Source organism: Oncorhynchus keta, chromosome 34 (assembly GCF_023373465.1).
Source record: "Oncorhynchus keta strain PuntledgeMale-10-30-2019 chromosome 34, Oket_V2, whole genome shotgun sequence".
NCBI lineage: Eukaryota > Metazoa > Chordata > Actinopteri > Salmoniformes > Salmonidae > Oncorhynchus > Oncorhynchus keta.
Window position 1 is genome coordinate 15,831,033 of NC_068454.1, and position 26,890 is coordinate 15,857,922.

The window sequence follows — 26,890 nt, forward strand, 5'->3', positions numbered from 1 at the left end:
TTATCTAAGATGGTGAGGAAGTTACTTTTAAAGAATGACCAGGCAGTCTCAACTAACGGGTTGAGGTCAATATCCTTCCAGGATACCCGGGCCAAGTCGATTAGAAAGGCCTGCTCGCAGAAGTGTTTTAGGGAGCTTTTGACAGTGATGAGGGGTGGTCGTTTGACTGCGGACCCATAGCGGATACAGGCAATGAGGCAGTGATCGCTGAGATCCTGATTGAAGACAGCGGAGGTGTATTTGGAGGGCCAGTTGGTCAGGATAACATCTATGAGGGTGCCCTTGCTTACAGATTTAGGGTTGTACCTGGTGGGTTCCTTGATGATTTGTGTGAGATTGGGGGCATATAGCTTAGATTGTAGGACTGCCGGGGTGTTAAGCATATCCCAGTTTAGGTCACTCAACAGAACAAACTCTGAAGCTAGTTGGGGGGCGATCAATTCACAAATGGTGTCCAGGGCACAGCTGGGAGCTGAGGGGGGTCGGTAGCAGGCGGCAACAGTGAGAGACTTATTCCTGGAGAGATTCATTTAAAAAATTAGAAGTTCGAACTGTTTGGGTATGACAAGTATGACATTAAGTATGACATTACTTTGCAGGCTCTCTCTGCAGTAGACTGCAGTAGACTGCAACTCCTCCCCCTTTGGCAGTTCTATCTTGACGGAAAATGTTATAGTTGGGTATGGAAATTTTTGGTGGCCTTCCTAAGCCAGGATTCAGACACAGCAAGGACATCAGGGTTGGCAGTGTGTGCTAAAGCAGTGAGTAAAACAAACTTAGGGAGGAGGCTTCTGATGTTGACATGCATGAAACCAAGGCTTTTCGATCACAGAAGTCAACAAATGAGGGTGCCTGGGGACATGCAGGGCCTGGGTTTACCTCCACATCACCCGCAGAACAGAGGAGGAGTAGAATGAGGGTGCGGCTAAAGGCTATCAAAACTGGTTGTCTCGAGCGTTGGGGACAAAGAATAAAAGGAGCAGATTTCTGGGTGAGGTTGAATATATTCAGACAGGGGTATGGCGGGGTGTGGGTACAGAGGAGGTAAGCCCAGGCACCGGGTGATGATAAGAGGTTGTATCTCTGGACTACTGGTTGTAATGGGTGAGGTCACCGCATGGGAGATGGGACAAAAGAGGTATCAGAGGTATGAATGAATAGTGGAACTAGGGGGTCCATTGTAAACTAAAAGAATGCTAACTAACCGGAACAACAGTATACAAGGCATATTGACATTTGAGAGAGACATACAGCGAGGCATAAAGTAATCACAGGTGTTGATTGGGAGAGCTAGCTAAAACAACAGGTGAGACAACATCAGCTAACACAACAACAGCAGGTAAAATGGCAATGACTTGGCAGAGAGGGTGGGATTAACTACACGCAGAGCCTGAGTTCGCGGCTGGGGCCGACAGATAAAAAATAAATAAACAGAATGGAGTACCGTGATTAATGGACAGTCCAGCAGGCATCAGCTATGTAGCCAAGTGATCATAGTGTCCAGGGGGCAGCAGTAGATGACACAGGGGAGCCCCACTACGCTAGCGACACGGCATTTAAAGTTAGTAGCGTCTGCTCCGACGGAGGCCGGATGAAGGCACGGCGGATGGAGTATTCATCGGCAGACCAGTCGTGGTGGTGCGGCGGGGCGCCGTGTCGACAGAGAATCCAAGCCAGACGGCGAAAGAGGTATTGTGGAATTTAGTTTGCTAGCCGGGAGATGTGCCTGGTTCACGGCTAACTGGTGCTAGCTTCGTGGCAGTGGCGTTAGCCACTATATCCAATGGGTAGCAGCGGTGATCTGGTGCCAAGGTTCAGAGTTTACAGCAAGGATCCGGTGGAGTTTTGGGCTCTAGCCGTGTATGAGTGGAGTTCGGGTGAACAGCTGAGTAGGCCGGGAGGTGGGCCTCAGGGAATAGCTTCGGTACTAGGTGCCACGGTGAGTGAAAGCTAGCTGCAAGCTAGCTATGAAGATCAGAAGTAATGGTCCAGGGATTACGGCAGGAATCCGGCATGGTTGTGGAGAGACAGTCCGATATTGGTAGACAAGCGATATTGGTAGACAGGCGAGAATTATCCAGGCTAAAAACAGGGCTGGTATCTGTGCAGAAGGTAAAAGCCGCTAGCAGTGGCTAACAATGACTAAATAGCTTGTAGCTAATTAGCTGGTTAGCTTCTGGAAATTCTTTAATATGTTCTAAAATTGAAAATAATAGCGATTCCGTATCACATTGGGTGAGGCAGGTTACCGGACGGTATAATCGAATAAAACTTGAAATATATATATACAAAAAATACAAAAGTACATGAGAGGACAAAACAAACATCTTCACTGCTACGCCATCTTAGATGTAACCAACAGTGATAGTTTCATCAGCTGCTGTGCAATTTACAGATACAAAACACAGGAAAACACATTGACTGTGGCGGCCTTTAATTTGGTTAAAAACAGTGTTATAAAACTGTAATATACATGATATAGATGATGACGTACCATGCTTTGTGTGATGTGGTTCCCTTCACTTAAATCCAGATTTCTCTGGGTCCCCGCATCACTAACAGGTCATCTCCTGGAGAGAGAAAACACATGGTCAGAATCATTTGCACACATACATATACACTGAGATGTCATAATAGGGGTGTTTGCCTGGTTGTGGTGGCAGTGGTGTGCAGTGCTCTAGTTAATGACTGGATTAACGGCTTGAGTTTTCAAAAGCACCAACAACACGTCACACTGAGAAAGAGCGAGAAGGGAGACGAAAGGCAGAAAGGTGGGGAGAGGGTGTGATTCCTCTGCTATTGCAACACACACACTCCCCCTCCACCCAAAGTAGTCCCCCAATCTATAGCCCTCTCGCATTCCCCACCCACCCAAGGGAGTAGCCAATTTACATTGAATGGCTGGGGCCCCACAATCACGATCTCCACATACTCGTTTTCACTCATACGCCCTCCTTGCCCTTCCCTCCCGCCATTCTGCCGGCTGGCTAATATTCAATTGCCTTCCAAAACAAACTTAAGGTCACTTTGAATAGGCTATTTATTGCTCAAACACCAAACATACAAACGCATAACCTGCGTTATCACCATTAAGTGAGGATGGTGAAATTGTTGGTAGTGAGAGACAGTGACCTCGAGCTCCGGGCCACAGGCATGCCGCTTTTATTACAGTGACCTCGAGCTCCGGGCCACAGGCATGCCGCTTTTATTACAGTGACCTCGAGCTCCGGGCCACAGGCATACCACTTTTATTACAGTGACCTCGAGCTCCGGGCCACAGGAATGCCGCTTTTATTACAGTGACCTCGAGCTCCGGGCCACAGGCATGCCGCTTTTATTACAGTGACCTCGAGCTCCGGGCCACAGGAATGCCGCTTTTATTACAGTGACCTCGAGTTCCGGGCCACAGGCATACCGCTTTTATTACAGTGACCTCGAGCTCCGGGCCACAGGCATACCGCTTTTATTACAGTGACCTCGAGCTCCGGGCCACAGGCATGCCGCTTTTATTACAGTGACCTCGAGCTCCGGGCCACAGGCATGCCGCTTTTATTACAGTGACCTCGAGCTCCGGGCCACAGGAATGCCGCTTTTATTACAGTGACCTCGAGCTCCGGGCCACAGGAATGCCGCTTTTATTACAGTGACCTCGAGCTCCGGGCCACAGGCATACCGCTTTTATTACAGTGACCTCGAGCTCCGGGCCACAGGCATACCGCTTTTATTACAGTGACCTCGAGCTCCGGGCCACAGGCATGCCGCTTTTATTACAGTGACCTCGAGCTCCGGGCCACAGGCATACCACTTTTATTGCAGTGACCTCGAGCTCATTAATCTCCTTCTCCCTTGCTGTTCCTCCCTTCCCCTTGCCTGGAGGCTCAGGCACAACACAGTCCTGCCTGTCTGGTCTGGTCTGCCTGCCTGTCTGGTCTGTCTGTCTGGTCTGCCTGCCTGTCTGGTCTGCCTGTCTGTCTGGTCTGCCTGTCTCTCTGGTCTGCCTGTCTGTCTGGTCTGCCTGTCTGACTGCGCTGCCTTGTCAGTCGGGTCTGCGCTGCATGGTCAGTCGGGTCTGCGCTGCATGGTCAGTCGGGTCTGCGCTGCATGGTCAGTCGGGTCTGCGCTGCATGGTCAGTCTGGTCTGCCTGCCTGGTCAGTCTGGTCTGCCTGCCTGGTCAGTCTGGTCTGCCTGCCTGGTCGGTCTGGTCTGCCTTTCTGCCCTGCCTGGTCAGTCTGGTCTGCCTGCCTGGCCTGGTCTGCGCTGCCTGTCTGTCTGCGCTGCCTGTCTGCCTGCGCTGCCTGTCTGCCTGCGATGCCTGTCTGCCTGCGATGCCTGTCTGCCTGCGCTGCCTGTCTGCCTGCGCTGCCTGTCTGCCTGCGCTGCCTGTCTGCCTGCGCTGCCTGGTCAGTCGGGTCTGCCTGTCTGCCTGCGCTGCCTGGTCAGTCGGGTCAGTCTGGTCTGCCTGCCTGGTCGGTCTGGTCTGCCTGCCTGGTCGGTCTGGTCTGCCTTTCTGCCCTGCCTGGTCGGTCTGGTCTGCCTGCCTGGTCAGTCTGGTCTGCCTTTCTGGTCTGGTCTGCCTGTCTGGTCGGTTTGGTCTGCCTGTCTGGTCAGTCTGGTCAGCCTGTCTGGTCAGTCTGGTCAGCCTGTCTGGTCAGTCTGGTCAGCCTGTCTGGTCAGTCTGGTCAGCCTGCCTGTCTGCCTTTCTGCCCTGCCTGGTCTACCCATCTGGTCTGGTCTGCCTGGTCTGGTCTGCCTGGTCTGCCTGGTCTGGTCTGCCTGCCTGGTCTGGTCTGCCTGCATGCCTGTTCTGCCTGCATGCCTGGTCTGCCTGCATGTCTGCCCGTTCGGTCTGCCTGTCTGGTCTGCCTGGTCTGGTCTGCCTGGTCTGGTCTGCCTGGTCTGGTCTGCCTGGTCTGGTCTGCCTGGTCTGGTCTGCCTGGTCTGCCTGGTCTGCCTGGTCTGGTCTGCCTGGTCTGCCTGGTCTGGTCTGCCTGGTCTGGTCTGCCTGGTCTGGTCTGCCTGGTCTGGTCTGCCTGGTCTGTCTGGTCTGCTTGGTCTGGTCTGCCTGGTCTGGTCTGCCTGGTCTGGTCTGCCTGGTCTGGTCTGCCTGGTCTGGTCTGCCTGGTCTGGTCTGGTCTGCTTGGTCTGGTCTGCCTGGTCTGGTCTGCCTGGTCTGGTCTGCCTGGTCTGGTCTGCCTGGTCTGGTCTGCCTGGTCTGATCTGTCTGGTCTGGTCTGCCTGGTCTGGTCTGCCTGGTCTGGTCTGCCTGGTCTGGTCTGTCTGGTCTGGTCTGCCTGGTCTGGTCTGCCTGGTCTGTCTGGTCTGGTCTGCCTGTCTGGTCTGCCTGGTCTGCTCTGTCTGGTCTGGTCTGCCTGGTCTGTCTGGTCTGCCTGGTCTGCCTGGTCTGGTCTGCCTGGTCTGTCTGGTCTGGTCTGCCTGGTCTGCCTGGTCTGGTCTGCCTGTCTGGTCTGCCTGGTCTGGTCTGCCTGGTCTGGTCTGCCTGGTCTGTCTGGTCTGCCTGGTCTGGTCTGCCTGGTCTGGTCTGCCTGGTCTGCCTGGTCTGTCTGGTCTGGTCTGCCTGGTCTGCCTGGTCTGTCTGGTCTGCCCGAACAACATCCGTGTGAGACATAACCCTTACATTTCCAGATAACATGTCGGGAGCGATGAAACAGAGCACCATTCATTTTCAATGGAGGGAAGTGAAGAGGGAGGAGGGACCATTGGGCGATGCGTGCATGGGCGAGGGAGTGTAAACAGGGCGGGACAAAAGCATTGGGCGATGCGTGCATGGGCGAGGGAGTGTAAACAGGGCGGGACAAAAGCATTGGGCGATGCGTGCATGGGCGAGGGAGTGTAAACAGGGCGGGACAAAAGCATTGGGCGATGCGTGCATGGGCGAGGGAGTGTAAACAGGGCGGGACAAAAGCATTGGGCGATGCGTGCATGGGCGAGGGAGTGTAAACAGGGCGGGACAAAAGCATTGGGCGATGCGTGCATGGGCGAGGGAGTTTAAACAGGGCGGGACAAAAGCATTGGGCGATGCGTGCATGGGCGAGGGAGTGTAAACAGGGGCGGGACAAAAGCATTGGGCGATGCGTGCATGGGCGAGGAGTGTAAACAGGGCGGGACAAAAGCATTGGGCGATGCGTGCATGGGCGAGGGAGCTTAAACAGGGCGGGACAAAAGCATTGGGCGATGCGTGCATGGGCGAGGAGTGTAAACAGGGCGGGACAAAAGCATTGGGCGATGCGTGCATGGGCGAGGAGTGTAAACAGGGCGGGACAAAAGCATTGGGCGATGCGTGCATGGGCGAGGAGTGTAAACAGGGCGGGACAAAAGCATTGGGCGATGCGTGCATGGGCGAGGAGTGTAAACAGGGCGGGACAAAAGCATTGGGCGATGCGTGCATGGGCGAGGGAGTGTAAACAGGGCGGGACAAAAGCATTGGGCGATGCGTGCATGGGCGAGGGAGTGTAAACAGGGCGGGACAAAAGCATTGGGCGTGCGTGCATGGGCGAGGAGTGTAAACAGGGCGGGACAAAAGCATTGGGCGTGCGTGCATGGGCGAGGGAGTGTAAACAGGGCGGGACAAAAGCATTGGGCGAATGGGCGAGGAGTGTAAACAGGGCGGGACAAAAGCATTGGGCGATGCGTGCATGGGCGAGGGAGTGTAAACAGGGCGGGACAAAAGCATTGGGCGATGCGTGCATGGGCGAGGAGTGTAAACAGGGCGGGACAAAAGCATTGGGCGATGCGTGCATGGGCGAGGAGCTTAAACAGGGCGGGACAAAAGCATTGGGCGATGCGTGCATGGGCGAGGGAGCTTAAACAGGGCGGGACAAAAGCATTGGGCGATGCGTGCATGGGCGAGGGAGCTTAAACAGGGCGGGACAAAAGCATTGGGCGATGCGTGCATGGGCGAGGGAGCTTAAACAGGGCGGGACAAAAGCATTGGGCGATGCGTGTATGGGCGAGGGAGCGTAAACAGGGCGGGACAAAAGCATTGGGTGATGCGTGCATGGGCGAGGGAGCTTAAACAAGGCGGGACAAAAGCATTGGGCGATGCGTGCATGGGCGAGGGAGCTTAAACAGGGCGGGACAAAAGCATTGGGCGATGCATGCATGGGCGAGGGAGCTTAAACAGGGCGGGACAAAAGCATTGGGCGATGCGTGCATGGTCGAGGGAGCTTAAACAGGGCGGGATAAAAGCATTGGGCGATGCGTGCATGGGCGAGGGAGCTTAAACAGGGCGGGACAAAAGCATTGGGCGATGCGTGCATGGGCGAGGGAGCTTAAACAGGGCGGGACAAAAGCATTGGGCGATGCGTGCATGGGCGAGGGAGCTTAAACAGGGCGGGACAAAAGCATTGGGCGATGCGTGCATGGGCGAGGGAGCATAAACAGGGTGGGACAAAAGTTGGGAAATGCTGAACTTTATGCAAATACTCTGATTTTGCAACGATATTGACCAATCAAAGCTCACTAGCTTCCAGCCCCTACAACAAGAAAATAGCTTCAAGTGTATTTTCAAATACTGGTGGAGTCAACTAATAAAAGAATGGACGACCTGACCAGAGAGGTCCAGGGCCTGAAGAACAGTTTGCAGTTCTCCCAGGGTCGGCACGATGAGTTGAAACAGGAGAACGGCAAGATGAGAGCAATCTGTAAGTCATTGAGAGAGAGAGAACATCAGTTCTGTGTGTAAATCCATGATAATGACAGAGAAATCAGATTATCGAGGGACAATCAAAGGTGGAACAACATGGTTGTGGATCGAATTGTAGAATCTCCACGAAACTTGGACGGAGTCTGAGGATAAGGTGAGGGAAATGATCTACGAGAAATTGAACATGGACCACAGGAATATTGAGTTGGATCGCATCTACAGGACTGGTAAACCCATTACCAGCCCAGGTGACAGGTCCAGGATGATTGTGATCAAGTTCCTGAGGTTCAAATAAATACAAGGTAGCTGTTCTGGAAAGAGCCACGGACTATCCTGAAGCTGTGCGTCAGAAAAGGAAAGAACTTATCACAGCCATGAAAGCTGCCAGAGCTTGTGAGGACATTGCTTACATCCGCAATGACAGGCTCATTGTCTGCCCTTCCTCCCAGAATCCTGGAAGGGATGAGATAACTACAAACCCATAGGCTTAGCTTCAACCCTGCAGCACACACACACACTAATTGATTAATGGACTGCTGAATGTACATTTTTTTTATCTTGCTTTGTTTGTTCTTTTTCATATTATGTCCATCTCTGATAAGCTACCCAGGAAAGGGCTGAAAATAGCCCATATTAATATATGTAGCCTTAGAAATAAGGTTAACTTGTTAAGTGTAGGGGGCAGTATTTTGATTTTTTTGGATGAAAAACGTACTCATTTGAAACTGCCTATTTCTCAGGCCCAGAAACTAGAATATGCATATAATTGTCAGATTAGGATAGAAAACACTCTAAAGTTTACAAAACTGTCAACATATTGTCTGTGAGTATAACAGAACTGATATTGCAGGCGAAAACCTGAGGAAAATCAAACCAGGAAGTGGCTTGTATTTTGTTACTATGAAGCCAAAGTTATTCCGCTACCCAAGAGTGGCAAAGCGGCCTTTCCTAGTTGTATCAGCAGACCTATCAGCTCTTATCAAACTGTTGGAAAATTGTATTTGACCAAATACAATGCTATTTTTCTGTAACCAAATTAACAATAGACTTTCAGCATGCTTATAGAGTAGAGCACTCAACATGTACTGCACTGACACAACAGGTTATTGATAATAAGAAGATTGTGAGAGCTGTACTGTTAGATTTCAGTACAGCCTTTGATATTATTGAACATAACATATTGTTGAAAAAACGTGTGTTATGGTTTTTCAACATCTGCCATATTGTGGATTCAGAGCTATCTAATAGAACAAAGGGCTTTCTTTAATGGAAGCTTCTCTAAATGTCAAACATGTAAAGTGTGGTGTACCACAGTGCAGCTCTCTAGGCCCGCTACTCTTTTCTAATTTTACCAATGACACGCCACTGGCATTAAACAATGTGTGTCCATGCATGCTGATGATTCAACCATATACACATCAGCAACCACAGCTAATGAAGTCACCCTTAAAGAGTTGCAGTCTGTTTTGGGATGGGTAGCCAGTAAGAAAAACTGTTGAACAAGTTGAGACTAAATTATTTGGTGTTACCTTAGATTGTCAACTGTCATGGTCAAAACGTATAGATTCAATGGTTGTCATGATGGGGAGAGGTCTGTTTGACACCACACTCCAAAAAGCAAGTCCTGCAGGCTCTAGTTGTCTCATCTTGATTATTGTCCGGTCGTGTGTTTGAGTGCTGCAAGGAAAGACCAGCATGTCTTGCTCTTCATTGTAAACAGAGGGCTGATATAAATACTATGCATACCAGTCTCTCTTGGCTTAAGAGTTGAGGAGAGACTGACTGCATCACTTCTTTTTATAAGAAACAAAATGTTGAAAATCCCAAATTTTTGCATAGTCTACTTGCACAGCTCTGACACACACACTTACCCCGCCAGGGTTCTATTCACAGTCCCCAAATCCAGACCAAATTCAAGAAAGCGTACAGTATTATATAGAGCCATTATTGAATGGGACTTCCTTCCATCTCATATTGCTAAAATGAACAGAAAACCTGCAAACTCTTTGATCTAGATAGTTTGTGAATAAGTATTGATATGTCTTCGTGTGGCATTTTTAAAATGTAGTTCTGGCCTTGAGCTGTTTTTGTCTATTAATCTTCTGTATTATGTAATGTCTCATGTTTTGTGTGGACCCCAGGAAGAGTAGATGCTGCTAACAGCTAATAGGAATCCTAACAACATACCAAACACTGGATTGGCTGTTGACACCTAGCACTACTTGCTAGAATCCACATGAGGGCAAAGCGAGAATGGCTATCCAAATGATTGTGATGTTTGGAAATCCCCGGTCTCTCAATTCGCCCGAGAACATCTGCTGCCCGAACAGCCGGGATCATTCAGTCTTTCCCATCCCGCCATACCTTCTCTCGCACAAAACATTTTCCACAAACTCACAGGAAACCGTGTCAGGGTGACTGAATGCAGCAGTATGAAGAAGACATAGAAAATGAGTGGAGCCAGGCTGTATGTCGACTTAGGAGCATGGAGAGGTCGAAATAATAGAGGAGGAAGGATGGAAAGGCAAACTGACGTCTCCATGACCAACCCACACATTTGGGCCCTCTCACGACTCATCCATGGGGGAACATTGGTGTAGCGGAGAGCATGTGATCCCCTCATGGGACAGTCGGTCTTAAAAAAACACCTCCATCCGACCCACACTCTGCAAGGCATTCAAAACGGTGTCATGACAGCCTCTGTTGGTCCATCAATGTAAGCCTAAACTTGCCATGTTAAGCAATAAACCCCATTAAAAGCCTATATAAAACAGCAGAGAGCACCTGCTGTGTGTGGTTACAGGTTTGGATTGCTCAAGTGATCTGCAACACGAGGCTACGTTCACATGCGTGGATCAATGAGGGCAAATTGGTTCAGCCCGAGTAGCCAATGCACTGTGTAATGTTCAATATCCTAGACTATATCCATGGGCACAAAATCCTCAACAATGAAAACACACACACACATTGAGTAGTAATTTGAAAGCTTATCAATCTTTGCGCTTTACCAAAACATTAAGAAGGGTATAAAGCATGAGCTTCTACTCCCCAATGTAACAGAGTGTGGTCAAAGACTTACTAATGTAGTTGTAGTCACCATCTGGTTACCTACAACTACAAACAGTTATATTTGTGTTTTTTTACATATTTATTAACTTATTTCCAGATATCTACTAAACTACCCAAAATTCACTATTTCTCAACATTATATGGAAAATCTACTCTGCGTTAGCTAGCTCGACCTGGCTAACATTAGCCACTAGCCATGCAGACCAAGTGTTGGCAGTGGAGAGCTACAATCCACCAATCATGAGGAGGTGTGATGTAAACAACCAATCAGATTCCCCACACGTGGGGGACCATAATCTCTGTGAAGTAGGCTACTAGAGTTTTTCAACCTACTAGCACACTACAGTAGCTGACTGACTGATTTTGTGATCATTTCCATCTACCTGGAGCCTTCCTCCGATCGCCATCTTCTTGTTGGCTGTTACCCTCGTCTCCTGTGCCCAATGCTGCCTCTGGATTATTGCCCCTGGACTCTATCTACTTTGGATTTACCGCACTATATTGCTATTGGAATAGCTGACTCTCCCTTGACCGTTGAAACTGCCTCTCCCTCTGAAGCGCCTAGCTCCTTGGCTCTTCCTTGGTAGCTAACACAGCCGGCAATCAGTAGGTCTTCGCTCTCTCTACTTTATATCTGCTGGCTTTCTGTGGGTTCCTGCCCATGGTCGACTAGTTAATATTGTTCTCTGGCTTACTACTTAGATATGTCAACCGTGGTGGATTGCTAGCTATGCTAATGTTACCGGTATCTGCAGTTATTTGATAGCTAGTTCGATGGTGTTATGCATTTCCAAAACGGTGGTTTACTAGGTGTTGATAGCAACTGGTTGACTCATGCAGCGCTAACATAATGTTAACAGGCTGGTAGGGCTAACATTAACAGGCGTGTTGGCTAGCAACATTGCAAGCTGATTTGCAACAAATTCATAAAGTGTTTGCTTATACATTGGCTGAAATTTTAATTGAAACCAGTAGTCATGAGCACAAATGATTGTTTCATTTGACGTTACATACACTGAGAAAAACATAAATGCAACAATTTCAACGATTTTACTGAGTTCCAGTTCATATAAGGAAATCAGTCAAATTAAAGAAATGAATTAGGCCGTAATCTATCGATTTCAAATGACTGGGCAGAGCCGTAACCATGGGTGGGTCTGGGAGGGCATAGTCCCACCCACTGGAGAGCCAGGCCCAGCCAATCAGAATTAGTTTTCACCTACAAAAGGGTTTTATTACAGACAGAAATACTCAGTTTCAGTTTCCTTAGCTGTCCGGGTGGCTGGTCTCAAACAATCCCGCAGGTGAAGAAGCTGGATGTGGAGGTCCTGGGTTGGTCATGGTTAAACGTGGTTTGCAGTTGTGAGGCCAGCTGGATGTACGGCTAAATTCTCTAAAACAACATTGGATGTAGCTTATGGCAGAGCCAATAGCTCTGGTGGACATGCCTGCAGTCAGCATGCCAATTACACGCTCCCTCAAAATCTGTGGCATTGTGTTGTGTGACAAAACGGCACATTTTAGAGGGACCTTTTATTGTCCCCAGCACAAAGTGCACCTGTGTAATGATCACGCTGTTTAATCGGCTTCTTGATATGTCACACCTGTCAAGTGGATGGATTATCTTGGCAAAGGAGAAATGCTCACTAACAGGGATGTAAAAAAAAAAAACATGTGCACCTAATTTGAGAGAAATAAGCTTTCTGTGCATATGCCTGGGATCTTTTATTTCAGCTCATGAAACATGAGACCAACACTTTACATTATGCATTGATATATTTTTGTTAAGTATACATTTCAACATATTTCTGTACATTATAGGGAACAGGCTGACTCGCAGGGTCCTCCATATAACGGTCTCCTCCATGATTGGTTTTATGTAATAACTTGAAAAATAGAAAAGTTAGAATGTACTTTGAATTGGCACTTTTAATGTATATGCTAATGCATATATGCATATGCACATGTCCGAAGCCGGAATGTGTGTGTGTGTGTGTGTGTGTGTGTGTGTGTGTGTGTGTGTGTGTGTGTGTGTGTGTGTGTGTGTGTGTGTGTGTGTGTGTGTGTGTGTGTGTGTGTGTGTGTGTGTGTGTGTGTGTGTGTAACGGAAGGAAAAGCCAGAGCATGTCGATGCCCATCCCTGGTGCTAAGAATAGTTTGTGCAACAAATAACTCCCGACAGCCATTGATTACAAACAGTGGTCAGGGGGCAGGCGGGCGGGGAGAGCGAGGGAGCGGCCGGGCTGGAGCCCGATTCGCACCATTAAACCGAAAACCACCGGGTGTTTTTAGCAAGCCTAGTAACCTGTAGTCCAGTCATTATTGTGTTGTGGGGGAGGGAGCTTGCGTAGAGAAAGAGAGAGAGCGAGTGAGTCGGAGAGAGATTAAGAGACCTCAGTTCCAGTCGATCTCGTTTCCTGTTACTATCGCGACTTGACCTCCATCTGACATGCCATATGGGGAGGAACAAACACCAGCGCCACTGATAATTTCCTCACAGCCAACGCTCAACCGACTTCCCAGGTTGCCCTCCTTTAATTTGTTATCCCTTGGGAGAGAAGAATGTAGGTGTGTGTGTGAGTGTGTGTTACAGAGAAGTGATATGGGCTACATTTCCCCGTGCCTGGCCTGCTGCTGTGCAAGCCCTTATCTCTATATCAACCTGCAGGCTCGAGCGAACAGGGACGAGTAAGGGGAGGGAGGGGTGCAGAGCGGAGTGTTGGCGCCCTCGCGCTCTTTGTCCCTGGCGCTCGGCCAGCTCTCCCTGGAGCGCCGAGGCTCGAGCTCCTGCTCTAAAAAAAATAGTGTGACGCAGGATTCTCTCCGCAGCGACGAGGGCGGGGGAAAACACGGTTTATTATGCACACACCACTACGCAGGGCCCGCTGTGTGTTACCAAAACGAAAAGAATACTCTAAAACAACGAAAACAAATATTAGAAGGAGTTTTAAAATCGCGTCTGGATTAGGCTAAATACAATCTATTCACCACTTTAAAACGATGTCTGCCCATAATACCAGGGGGGTCCATAATGAGTCTTGTTTGAGGTAATACAATAATTACAGGTGTATCAATAGTAGTTGTGTCTTTTGATACATCAGATTTATTTTATTTATTTGGCATTAATTAACATTCATTACGAGAGTAATTGAGATAAGAAACCTAAATGTAACAGACAACCCTTCACTCCTCATCATGCGTAACAGCACACACGCAGCTGCCGAAAGATGTGTGCGCGTGTCTGCGTGTGTTTGCCTTGCAGCGTGTGTGTGTGTGTCGCTGATGCGTGAATTGGATGTGAGACTGGGCTGGTCAGAGAGACGGGGGCAGGGAAACTCCAAGACAGCTCCTCATACACACCGAGAGAGAAGTGGGCAGGCCTCCAACACTTCTCCGCACGGAATACCAGCGCGGCACGACAGACAGGCGGCAGAGCCCCCAGGGGCAGCTAGGGGGCTAAATAACCGCGCAGAGGGTTTTCGTTTCCCACCCCACACGATTTCAGCGATCCCGTAGTCGATACACAGCATCTTATTCCGTAACACACAATGTGACCATGGAAAGAAACTCATCGGAGAAAATTCAACACCAAGTCCTAATTGATTTACTTGCTAATCTCAACAATTTAGCACAATCTATCTGTTGTCAACAAATTATCAGCAGGGGTCGGCTACATATCAATCTATGATTTCCATATAGCGAACACACGCTATGACCAATTAAATACATAATCCTACAATTGGAATATTGTGTCCACAAGGTCCCGTGGCAGAGGGAGTGCGAAAGCTGAGGAGGGAACGGACGAGAGAGAGAGAGCTCGGCTATAGTGCACACATACACACACTAAGGCAGGTGCACATATGTGAGTGTACCTGTGCCCGAGCACCTGCCCCTTTACCCTCCCAGTCGCCAAGTTACCTTTCGGGTGGTGGTATGATATATATACAGTGCCTTCAGTAAGTATTCACACCCCTTGATGTAGTCCACGTGGTGTTATGTTACAGCCTGAATTCAAAATATCTACACAAAATACTCTAATGTCAAAGTGGAATTATTAGTGAATACAAAATAAATATATATATATAAAATACTAATATATCTTGGTTAGATAATTATTCAACTCCGTGAGTCATGTCATCACATTTGGCAGCGATTACTGCTGTGAGTATTTCTGGGTAAGTCAAAGAGCTTTGCACACCTCGGGCCTCATTTATCAATCATGCGTTGGCACAAATCTGTGCATAAGTCATGCGTGGGGTCATTTCCACGCAAAATGTAAGTTTTAACCATATGAATGTTTGCATGAGAGTGTGCGTACATTTAAATACAACGACCAAGCGTACACACAGTGCCAAAGTGGTGGAATAAGGGAACTGCTTTCAAGTATAAAATGGGGAAATATGTTTAAACTTTGAAATTGTTAAGAGTTGCCTAATAAAATAATTGTTCTATTTCATTGTAAATTCATGAAACTTATCTTGGCGGTAGATCAAATGATATAAACACATCAGTTCATGTGTTAGATAATCCTTATAAAAGTACAGTAACTTGTCAAATTAGAGGCAAGTGTGAAAGTGAAGCCGTTGTTAAAATACTGCAATAATGGGAAATATTGCTCTGACCTTTTTTTTACAGAAAGTACAGATTTACTCATCAGATATCGTTTACCAAAACCAATCGTATAGGATCTTTGCAATGATTTAAGACCTACTTTAAAAAGGCAAACATGCCATTCCGGTCCACATCTAAGTGCTTTCCACCCTAGGGTTTTTGGCAACGGGCACCTTTCACCGGGAGTTTGCAGATTCGCGTCTCACAGCCCTCAATTAGCCAATGTTTTGGGTGCAATGGTCGGCAAAACGAACAGTAACACATGCAATTGGCATACACCATCGCGCAAAGTTGTTTATTAAAGAGTGGTTTCTTTGTCATGGTGCCATACACGGGTTCCCAAATATTAACATAATAGATGGCACCCACATAGCCATAAAAGCACCATACCAAAACGAGTTAAACGATGTGAACAGAAGAGGCTTTTACACTTAATAATGTGCACGTTATGTGATGCGCAAAAGACGCTGCTGAATGTGGTGGCAAGGTAGCTAGGTGGAACACGCTACTGGTTCAATCTACATAACATCAATGTTTAGCAAGGTCACCCGTGACAAGTCAGTATTCGACTTCTGAGGACGTGGGGAGAGGAGGTGGAAACCGGCATCTGCCTCTGGTTCAACAGGTTGCATGTTCGAATCTAGCGATAGAAAGTAGTTAATAAAAATAATAAAAATGTTAAAAAGTAAGCCTATCCCAAATATTATCCCTTACCTTAACCATTCGGAGTTAATGCCTAAACTTAACTTTATACACTAATACAAATGTCACATTTTAAGTTCAAAGTAGTAAAAAAGTTAAGTATTTGGTCCCATATTCATGCTATGCAATGACTACATCAAGCGTATGCCTCTGCACATTTGTTGAATACATTTGCTCTGTTTTGGGTGTGTTTTAGATTATTTTGTGCCCAATTGAAATTAATAGTAAACAATGTATTGTCTTATTTGAGTCACTTATTGTAAATAATAATATAATGTTTCTAAACACTTCTACATACATGTGGATGCTACCATGATTATGGATAGCTCTGAATGAAGAGTGAATAATAATGAGTGACAAAGTTACAGATGCACAAATATCATAACAACCCCCCACACACACACACAAAAAATGCTTTTTTAAGGGAGTATGATATTTGTGTGTCTCATCATTATTCACGATTCATTCAGGATTATCCGTAATCATGGTAGCATCCACATAGAAGTGTTTGGAAATATATTATATTCTTAATTACAATAAAAGAGACTAAATATTATTTATCATTAATTTCTATTGGGCACAAAAATATCTGAAACATAACCGATGACAAACATACCCATAACATGATGCAGCCACCACCATGCTTGAAAATATGAAGAGTGGGACTCAATGATGTGTTGTGTTTGATTTGTCTCATGTATTCAGGACATTAAGTTAATTTCTTTGACAATGTTTTTTACTCTGTACAGGTTTCCTTTTCACTGTCAATTAGGCTATTATTGTAGAGTAACTACAATGTTGTTGATCCATCTTCAGTTCTCCCATCACAGTCATTAATAAAGTCAACATTGGCCTCATGGTGAAATCCCTGAGCAGTTTTCTTCCTCTCCGGCAACCGAGTTAGGAAGGACACCAGTATATTTTTAGTGAGGGTGTATTGATAAACCATCCAAAATGTAATGCATAAAATCACCTGGGAGTGTGAGCAGCAGTGTGCAGAGTGTTCCTTTTAAATGAATAACTTCACCATTCTCAAAGTGATATTCAATGTCAGATCTATAAAGATGTGTGTGTGTGTGTGTGTGTGTGTGTGTATATATCCCATCTACCAATAGGTGCCCTTCTTTGTGAGGCATTGGGAAACCTCCCTGGTCTTTGTGGTCAAATATGTGTGAGAAATTCACTGCTCGACTGAGGGACCTTATAGATAATTGTATGTGTGGGGTACAGAGATGAGGTTGTCATTTAAAAATCATGTTAAACACTATTATTGCACACAGAGTGAGTCCATGCATCTTATTAAGCACAGTTTTACTCCTGAATGTATTTAGGCTCATCATAAAGTTGATTAGGGTTGTAGACTTAGACTTAAGACTTTTCAGATTTAAATTTTTAATTTTTGTATTTAAAAAAATGAAAAACATAATCCCAGTATTACATTATGGGATATTGTGTGTAGGCCAGTGACAACAAATCTTAATTTAATCCATTTTAAATTCAGTCTGCAAACAAATGTGGAAAAGTCAAAGGATGCGAATAGTTTCTGAAGGCGCTGCATTTGTTTCTGTCTTTGGTTTGAACACCCCTTAAATCATTCCTACGTCATCAAGTTCGCCATCCCCTATCGCGCCCTTTGGTCTGCCCGGTGAGGAGATCACGTGAACCAGGTTGTGCTTTTTACATAGTCTGCCCTGTACAGCGATTGCGTGTAGGAAGTTACCTAGTTTAAATATCAACAGTACTGCCACAGCAACATAAAATTAGCGTAACACTTGATATACATCATCACAGGGCCTCGCGCCCTCCCTCCACACAGGCGCATGCAAGTCGGTGCAGGACAGTCTTCCCGTCAGCATGACCGCCAACAACCGCGACATTGTGTTGTCCGTGCTGTCACTGGAGAACAGGCGACGTTCGCTGAACCAGACCATTCATCCCTGTCCAAATTAGGACTAAATAGGCCTTATGTCCCCAGAGAGGCAGGATTGTAGTAACAAGGATGAGCATATGTGTCACCTCCCACCTGATCTCAAATCCTTTCTTTGAATCAAATCAAAATATAAATTGTATTCGTCACATGCTTCGTAAAGAACAAATGTAGACCAACAGTGAAATGCTTACTTACATCATAGTATACATGTGAGGTTTGAGAAAGGCATGCCTCGATCTTAATATAGATTTTATTTGGGAATATAATATCATCTGAATCGAATTTCTTTGGCTTTAAATTATTGGCTGCAAATGTGATGGAACTGCCTTGCATCAAAACGGGCTGAGGTGAGAGGGAGTGCGAGGTGGTGACAAGGTGTCATAATCAACATCCTCTCCCAATATTCTATTTCGGTGAGATCATGAAAATAAAATAAATAATCCACCTTGCACAAAAGCAACATTAGAACGAAAATATAAACACACTCAATAACGGACCAAGGACACACCCGGGATGGTTGACACACTTAATTCTGACCTGTACTCCCCATTAATTGAAATAAGAACAAAATAATGTCACACATTTAAAAAATAAATGTAGGCCTTGTGCCAAACAGTCGGTCTCTCATTCCAGTATGAGTTTTTCCAAGTCTCTCTCCCCGGCGCTGTGGGTGCTATACAGTGGCAAGTCTTTCTGTAGGGAAGTGATCCGTGCGCTTGGGGCCTCCGCGGAACTAAAAGCTCTGTGAATCAGAGAGGAAAAAAGGTATCTCCCGTTTCAGAGCAAGGTCCCGGGAGGCCCATGCGGAGGCACAGCTTCAATCAAACCATGACGTCTCCTCCGGGAGCCGTGCAGCGCGCTGAAACACGATCCCCCCGCCTCTCCGCTGTGCGTTCACTTCTGTTCTCACACATCGCATGAACAGCCAAGAGCGCAGCGGTGACTTTGGGATTGTTGTTTTATTCAGTAAATCGACACCACAAACAACAAGTGTGACAGCCTAAAACGGGCGGACTGAAGATTAGTCTCAGCAACGCTGTAACCAGAAAGCATTGCCTAATATACTCTGGGTTACAATCAACCGCAGGACAACATAATGACAGTGGATGTACCAACACAAGCTCAAAATAAAACGTCACACTTCGCCATAACTGCAGCATGTTAATATATATCTCTATATTGTTTTTTATATCTGCATCACGATATACCATGAAATAAAATATATGGCGGTTATTTTTATGCCTACTGACATGATTTCTCACATCCTCATTTAAAATACAGAAGGTTGACTCTCCATTTCATCAAAGTACCATATCGAACCAAAGTCAGGTGACAGACGTGGTTAAGTGCATGGTCATATAGGATTATATTGACATATCAGCGCATGGATTCCCCCTCGCAGATCCATTGATTTCAGACGATTACAAAACGACCCAACATGGGTTTGGAAAAGCAATGAGGTTGTCCCTGTACACCTCCGGTTATCATCTCCACGCCTCCCTGTACACCGCCGGTTATCATCTCCACGCCTCCCTGTACACCTCCGGTTATCATCTCCACTCCTCCCTGTACACCTCCGGTTATCATCTCCACTCCTCCCTGTACACCTCCGGTTATCATCTCCACTCCTCCCTGTACACCTCCGGTTATCATCTCCACGCCTCCCTGTACACCGCGGGTTATCATCTCCACGCCTCCCTGTACACCTCCGGTTATCATCTCCACGCCTCCCTGTACACCTCCGGTTATCATCTCCACGCCTCCGTGTACACCTCTGGTTATCATCTCCACGCCTCCGTGTACACCTCTGGTTATCATCTCCACGCCTCCGTGTACACCTCTGGTTATCATCTCCACGCCTCCGTGTACACCTCTGGTTATCATCTCCACGCCTCCCTGTACACCTCCGGTTATCATCTCCACGCCTCCGGTTATCATCTCCACGCCTCCCTGTACACCTCCGGTTATCATCTCCACGCCTCCCTGTACACCTCTGGTTATCATCTCCACGCCTCCGGTTATCATCTCCACGCCTCCGTGTACACCTCCGGTTATCATCTCCACGCCTCCCTGTACACCTCCGGTTATCATCTCCACGCCTCCCTGTACACCTCCGGTTATCATCTCCACGCCTCTGTGTACACCTCCGGTTATCATCTCCACGCCTCCCTGTACACCTCCGGTTATCATCTCCACTCCTCCCTGCACACCTCCGGTTATCATCTCCACGCCTCCCTGCACACCTCCGGTTATCATCTCCACGCCTCCCTGCACACCTCCGGTTATCATCTCCACGCCTCCCTGCACACCTCCGGTTATCATCTCCACGCCTCCCTGTACACCTCCGGTTATCATCTCCACTCCTCCCTGTACACCTCTGGTTATCATCTCCACGCCTCCCTGTACACCTCCGGTTATCATCTCCACGCCTCCCTGTACACCTCCGGTTATCATCTCCACGCCTCCCTGCGCGGAGCCTTTGAGACACCGTTACAAATACGAGATCCATCAAACAGCTGGCCAGTAGCCTACTAGCTCCGAGTATAGAAGGTGCCCTAATGTACTTTATTTTTTATTTTTTTCAGCAAGTCAGTTAAGAACAAACTCTTATTTACAATGACGGCCTACCCAAAGGCATCCTGTGGGGACAACACACTCATCACGAAAAGAGACAAGAGAGATGTCTAGGCAAACTTCATTCTAGTACATAGTGTTATGAAGAACCTCAGACAACCTGCCCATATGGACATTATGGTAATTGTATAGTGCAGGGTCTAACCCCCCAGTCAAATATCCCACTCATCATCATGCTTTGAGTATTTGAAATCAGCTGTGTAGTGCTAGGGGGGGCAGGACCGAGTTTGGGAATCCCTGGTATGGTGTGTGGAGCGGAGAGATCAGCCCTTCGACCTTTTGTTAGGCGTGGCGGCGAGCAAATCAACCAGGCTCGCAACCCGTGATGTTTAAAAGGTTTGCCAAGAATGCAAGCGCTATAAACCTTGGGGATTCTCCCATGTCTGTTGAAGTTATTCATGAACTTGTGGCGGCTACAAAATAGCATTCACACAAAATAACTTCTAATGCCCTAAACAGACAGTCTCTCTCTCTCTCTCTGCGCGCGAACGGACACCTGGGGAATGGCCCAGCGCGGGTGATCTCTTCGCTCGAGCACAGATGGAAATGATGCACAAAACAGTCCAATGGGAGGCTCTAAAAAACGACCTGCAGCCAGATCAAAATGGAAAATAGCGGTTTTAGGCTTTATGAAGTTTAGTAGCCTGGGGTGGAATCAACTCAGTAATCGAAAGGAACCATAGGTCTGCTGCGATTAAACGATATTGTTATTCACTAACACAGTTTGGTGAAGAACGGGTCGTTTTCTATGGGGCATCCAGAGACTCTTATCCAGACTGTCTTTCAATAATCCCACAAATGAGGATGCAACAACCACTTCATGTGACCATATTTTGTAAATAAAACACGTTTTAAAAATAAGACTCACTCACAAGCAATCACAATAGTTATAAAGATGCTAAGTGCGCCTCATTACGCAAAGATCCGTCTGGAATAGTCCCATACGGTGGCATTATGCAACAAATCGATAAGATTTGGCTAAATACAAAACCTCCCCCACATGCTGTGTGTGCGCGCGCTGTGCTGTGAGCAAGGCCACTCAAGGTTTGGAGGAAGGTAAGCACACCCCTTGTCACTCGCGATTGAAGGAACATCACATGGTAAGGCTTTTGGAATCGAATACCTGGTTCATATAATTTATCTTGTAGAGGTACAAATAAACAACCCTCTTAATGCTTCCTTCCCAATACTGTACTATATTCAGCACTAACAGGGGAGTCTCAAACGTCAACTAACATGGAAACCAAACTAATGTTTTCACTCTTCAAGACACACAAAGACTTTCCATTTCTTTAACTCTCAAATGTAACGTTCCCACTTGCTTCTACTATGATTCAGTTCGCACAGACCACAACCAGCTCTTAATTTCCCCCTTTCAGGGTAGGTCTACTTATGATCACTGCTGAGTCATATTATGGGACAATAGCAATACAAGCTCTCACTGACGTTGGCCCACTGCCTATTGGTCTATATGAAGTGATCACTTATCTGCTACAGTGAGGGGGAAACACTGATCTCTCAGTTTCCTTACCCAGCTCAAGGTAGTTGGGGAAAGAGTCGGTCATGGGGAGAATCTCAATTGCACACTCCTTGCATCATCTCTCCTCACCTCCTTCTCAAAACCGATTTGAGAGAAAGCCAGAGGCCCCCCTCTGACCTTCTCCTGCAATGGGTTTTGTGAAGAAAGTGAGGACGCCAGGAGTGTGCAATTGAGATTCTCCCCATGGCCCGTTCCTCCTTGAATAGTAGCTATAGGCCTGGGGCCCTAGGCTATATGCGCAGGCAAGCGAGGTATAGCCTACTTAGGAATTATATGCTAAACAGGATGTGGGTGTTGGTGTACTATACTGGTATATTTTTTTGTTTTACCAGAGAGGATTTGGTCAACTCTAACATTCTAGATCCGTAACTAACCTCGCCAATGAGCTAGGAACATCGATCGCGTGAGCGATCCCCAATTAGTGTTCTATCACTGGCCAGAAGACACACACTGCATGCGCTGAGAAAACCTGGCACGGGGCTTTAGCTGCGTGTGCAGTAAGGACATGGACAACAGGAGTAACAATAGCCAATACAAATATTTACCAAAAAAGTAGGTTAAAGGAATTTGCTGGTGCAAGGTGGTGATTTAGGCCCTAAACGGCCAGGGAGGCAAAAAGCTGAAGTGTTTTTCTCCACTGACAGATCCCGTGAGTGGTACGTCCGTCTATATGCAGCATTCGATACAGTTTCTATCTGCTCCGCACATTTCTCTACCCCTCCGGGTCAACGAGCTCTCCTCTGTACCTCACACTCCAAGCATTCAAAAACACAGTGTTGAACCGTATGTAAACGGAACAAATCGCTCCTCTTGTCAGGGCGAGGCTGTATTCCGTAACCTTGTTTAGCACGCGCACGCACACACACACACACACACACAGAGAGAGATTAAGAACACTCGATTCAAAACACTCGATACACGCTTCGCTCTTTTGAAGGAAATAAGGTTAATTTAGAAGCCTAATTAACAAAGAACAAGTATTATCAGTCAATTTCCATCCAAACATTATTAGAATCGTTCGCTGACCAGACTGCTGACAGCGAAGCCTCGTCCTGACCTTCCGACTCATCAGTCTCTCCTGGTTGACAGGACTGCCCCTGTCGCCGAGCCCAGGGCCGAATGACTAAACAACCAATGTTATTTATCAACCACATGCCACTGCCCCGCCGAATCACACAAAGACCACCCTATGCGCTATTCTTAGAAGTTGCCATTTCACTCTCTCCCCCTTCTCTCACACACGGAGATCAAATCACTCCGAACCTGTACAAGAGCTGCAGACAATTTTCTTCGTATTTGTATGTTTACACTTCTGAGATTGACAGTCAATTTGGAAAAATCCATCTCTGTCGCAGTCGTTGTGGTGATAGCCTATATTGTGAATAGTCTATCCTCTCAAACGGAGAGACCATGGTTTACAATTCAACAGTGGCAGACAGAATAAAACACCAAACGTCTTTATTGCCCACATAATTGTCTTACCTGGCAGTTAGCCGCTAATTCCAATCGTCTGCTTCAATTTGACGCCTTTTTACAGTTCCCCCCCCCCCCAAGTTGTTCACGGCTCTGAGCAAAGATCCGTGCGTTCAGGTTCGGATTCCTTTATAAACGCATATACATCCATCCCTTCCCGGGCCAGTGAATATTCAAATCGTTGGATATAAACATTCAGAAGTGTTTCTTACTGTGTATTTACTTGTCAGTCAATTATACCAAATGTTACACTCGATGTGTGTTATTTTCAAAATACTTTATTAAAGAGAGAAAACGTCGTCAAAAATCGACTCCGTGTGACGAATCCCAAGAAAGATTTTCAATAATTCTTTGAAGAACTACCCAGAGGCGTGGTAACGTGTAGCAGAGCGCAAGCATACAGGTGGCGATGTCCGCGGACTCCAGAAATTAATTCAACTCGGTCGTAGACAGCGCCATGTTGGGTTCTATTTGAGCACGCCGTTTCAACGCTCTTACTTCCACTCTCGTCATTCCCGATATTTTCCAAAAATACTAATTATATCCAGCGATATTGTGAGAAAAATCGGAATTGTTTAACTTTCCGTCGTTTTTCATCTTAAAGCCCTTGGTAGCCTCGTTTGCGGAGTTGCTGAGGACGCCGAACGGACCCGCGGGAGCGCGGAGCGGAATGAGTGGAGTGTTGTACTGCGAGAGACTCTCCCAATCTCAGACTCTACCCAGAAGGCCTGTCGGGAGACCGCAATTACCATAAACCTCCAGCGCGCACACACACACACACACCGCGCGTTAGGGCGGGCGTGTAAAACAAAATATGAGCGAGAGACAAGGGGGAGGGTGACAGAGAACGGTAAAATAGAAAAATTCAGTGAAATGTAGAAATTTACTGAGGGATGACAGCATAGCGTAATGGAACGCTCAGGCAGAGAAAGAGAGTGGGATAAGGAAAGTGAATAGGTAGAATATAGGATTATGAGTAAGAGAGAGGAAAGTGGAAAAAAACGCAAGAAGAGAGAGAACCAGATCTTCCAAGTTCAATAATGAGCTGTCAAATTCTGGCACTTGAAAACCCAGAGTGAGTCATTTTTACGTTTGAGTAATTTGATGTCATACAGGAGCAATTAGGGTTAAGTACCTTAGTCAAGGGCACATAGACAGATTTGCAACCTAGTCTGCTCAGAGATTCGAACCAGCAACCTTTCGATTACTGGCCCTCTTCAGCAGGTGTGTGTGTGTGTGTGTGTGTGTGTGTGTGTGTGTGTGTGTGTGTGTGTGTGTGTGTGTGTAAAATAACTGAGACCATGGGTGTGAAGACAGTAAAGGCTGTGCTATCATACACAGTGAACTAGATGGGCAGATATGTACTTCTTGAGTTCGAGACCAATGTAAGGAAGATTGGAAGATTGGCCTTTACTACCTACAATATTAAAACATTATCTTACAATTCACCCTCAAATATGCAACCCCACACAAATATATTGAAAGGGGATGGCCATGGACAATGGACTGTACATGTTTGGGTTCAATATTGCAAGTGATGCCATGCAGTGAGTTGGAGAAATGTGATGGAAGAGAGAGTGACCCAGAAAGAGGAAAAGGAGGAGAGGAAGAGAGACAAACCCAGAAAGAGGAAGGAAGGGAGGGAGACATTGTGTTGGTTGAGACTCATCTGTTAGGTCTCAGTGGCAAATATAGGAGAGGAAGCTAGGGATATCCAGCCTAGCCGGAGGTCTGGTGTGGTCTGTGTATGTGTGAGAGAGAGCGAGAGAGGGGTGGGGGGAGAAGGAGGGGAGGGGAGTTGGCAGGGGAAAGTCTGGGTGTATTTTATGCAGCTGTTGAGAGTAGGAGTTGAAAAAGCAGCGCCAGACACTCTCTCTCTCTCTCTCAAACACACCACCCACACATTGAAAAACCATACAAATTAGTCCTTGAAGGCAAACTGTCAAGTAAATGTCAGGTGAGTCCATGAATGTTCTTTAAACTAGCTGACTGAAGTCAGAGAGAGAGGCAGAGGCTGGGACAGGAGAGAAGGAATCAGATAAGACATTGAGAGAAATAGAAAAAGAGAATGAGATGAGGGGCTGATAGTGCTGCATTCCTCTGCTCTGAAATCAGATTTGTTTTTATAACACACACACACACACACACTATTACTAATTACTCTGAGAGTTAGTGGGGAATCCTGAACAGGCTGGGCACTGCAGTGGATAGCTGCTGTCTTATAGGTTCCAGGCCAATCCTGCTGTTTAGTGTGTTTTATTATGCTGATCTTATTAACTGTTTTAAATGTTTCCGCCATCATTTCCTATCACCGAAACAACTTCTGGGCACCAGCTTCACTAACCTCAATTTGGAGGAAGATTTCTACTTCAATGAGTCAGCAGCTCTGGACGTTATGCTCACCCCAGACCAGGCCCTGATCCCAGGACTCGAATGAATAAGCTGCGGTGAAAGAGAAGCAAGCTAGGCGGCGTCATGATTAGACTACGTTGACGAGCATCTAGGCCGCCGAATGTACAATCACTATATGACAAACTGTACGAGCTTTGTTCAAGACTATCAATGGGACCTGAAGAACTGTAATAACAAGGACATGGATAATACACTGCTCAAAAAAATAAAGGGAACACTAAAATAACACATCCTTGTGGCCAGTGATTTTAATGCAGGGAAACTGAAATCCATTTACCTAATTTTATACCAGCACTTGACCTATGCAACTAGAGGCAACAAACTCGAGATCACCTTTACTCTACACAGAGAAACGCATGAAAGGCTCACCCACACCCTCCCTTTGGCAAATCTGACCATAACTCCTCCTCCTTTTTGGGGGGTAAGATACAGTATACATATATATTCTTTTAACAATACAAAATATACACATACAAATGACAGCATAAAAACATCAATGACATCACCCTGCCCAGACCCACCTGCTCACACCTCCATCTCCAGCGCCTGCATCACTCTCCGCCACATGGCCTCAAACTGCACCTTGTTGTTTCTCTCCGTCGCCCACACATTCTGAACATTTAGATAACACAATGGAAAGGTCAAATGCTTTATTAATGATGGAGGATTGGTTGATTTCCAGTTATGTATACGATTTTTCAAGATGATTGACAAGAAAAGTATCTTCCAACACATTGGGTATCTCACTGTACTCTCATATGCCATGTCTTGAAATATGCAGACAGATGGATTGAATGTACAGTACATTTTGCTCATTCCTTCGACGATAAACGCGAATCCGACCATCACCCCTCG

The 26,890-nt window shown here is 46.7% G+C and overlaps 1 protein-coding gene and 1 long non-coding RNA gene across 4 annotated transcripts in view; one reads left to right on the forward strand and one right to left on the reverse strand.

The window, feature by feature from the left end:
• The window catches only part of LOC118366611 (BCL-6 corepressor-like), a 96,158-nt gene extending 71,844 nt beyond the window's left edge, over positions 1-24,314 (reverse strand). For 2 of the 3 annotated variants that reach the window (XM_052493278.1, XM_052493276.1), the window contains exons 1-2: positions 23,633-24,314; positions 2,495-2,570 (exon numbers count right to left, since the gene is read on the reverse strand). In XM_052493278.1, the coding sequence (XP_052349238.1) occupies positions 2,495-2,497 (3 nt within the window). In that variant the 5' untranslated portion in view covers positions 2,498-2,570; positions 23,633-24,314. Of the gene's footprint in view, positions 1-2,494; positions 2,571-23,176; positions 23,249-23,632 lie in introns of those variants that run through there. The other variant, XM_052493277.1, reaches the window with a different exon arrangement.
• Positions 24,315-24,483: 169 nt separating this feature from the next.
• On the forward strand, positions 24,484-26,263 carry LOC127915028 (uncharacterized). The gene is made up of 2 exons (XR_008089887.1): positions 24,484-24,698; positions 25,958-26,263. It is a non-coding gene; the product is annotated as an uncharacterized LOC127915028 (long non-coding RNA).
• The last annotated feature ends 627 nt before the right edge of the window (positions 26,264-26,890 follow it).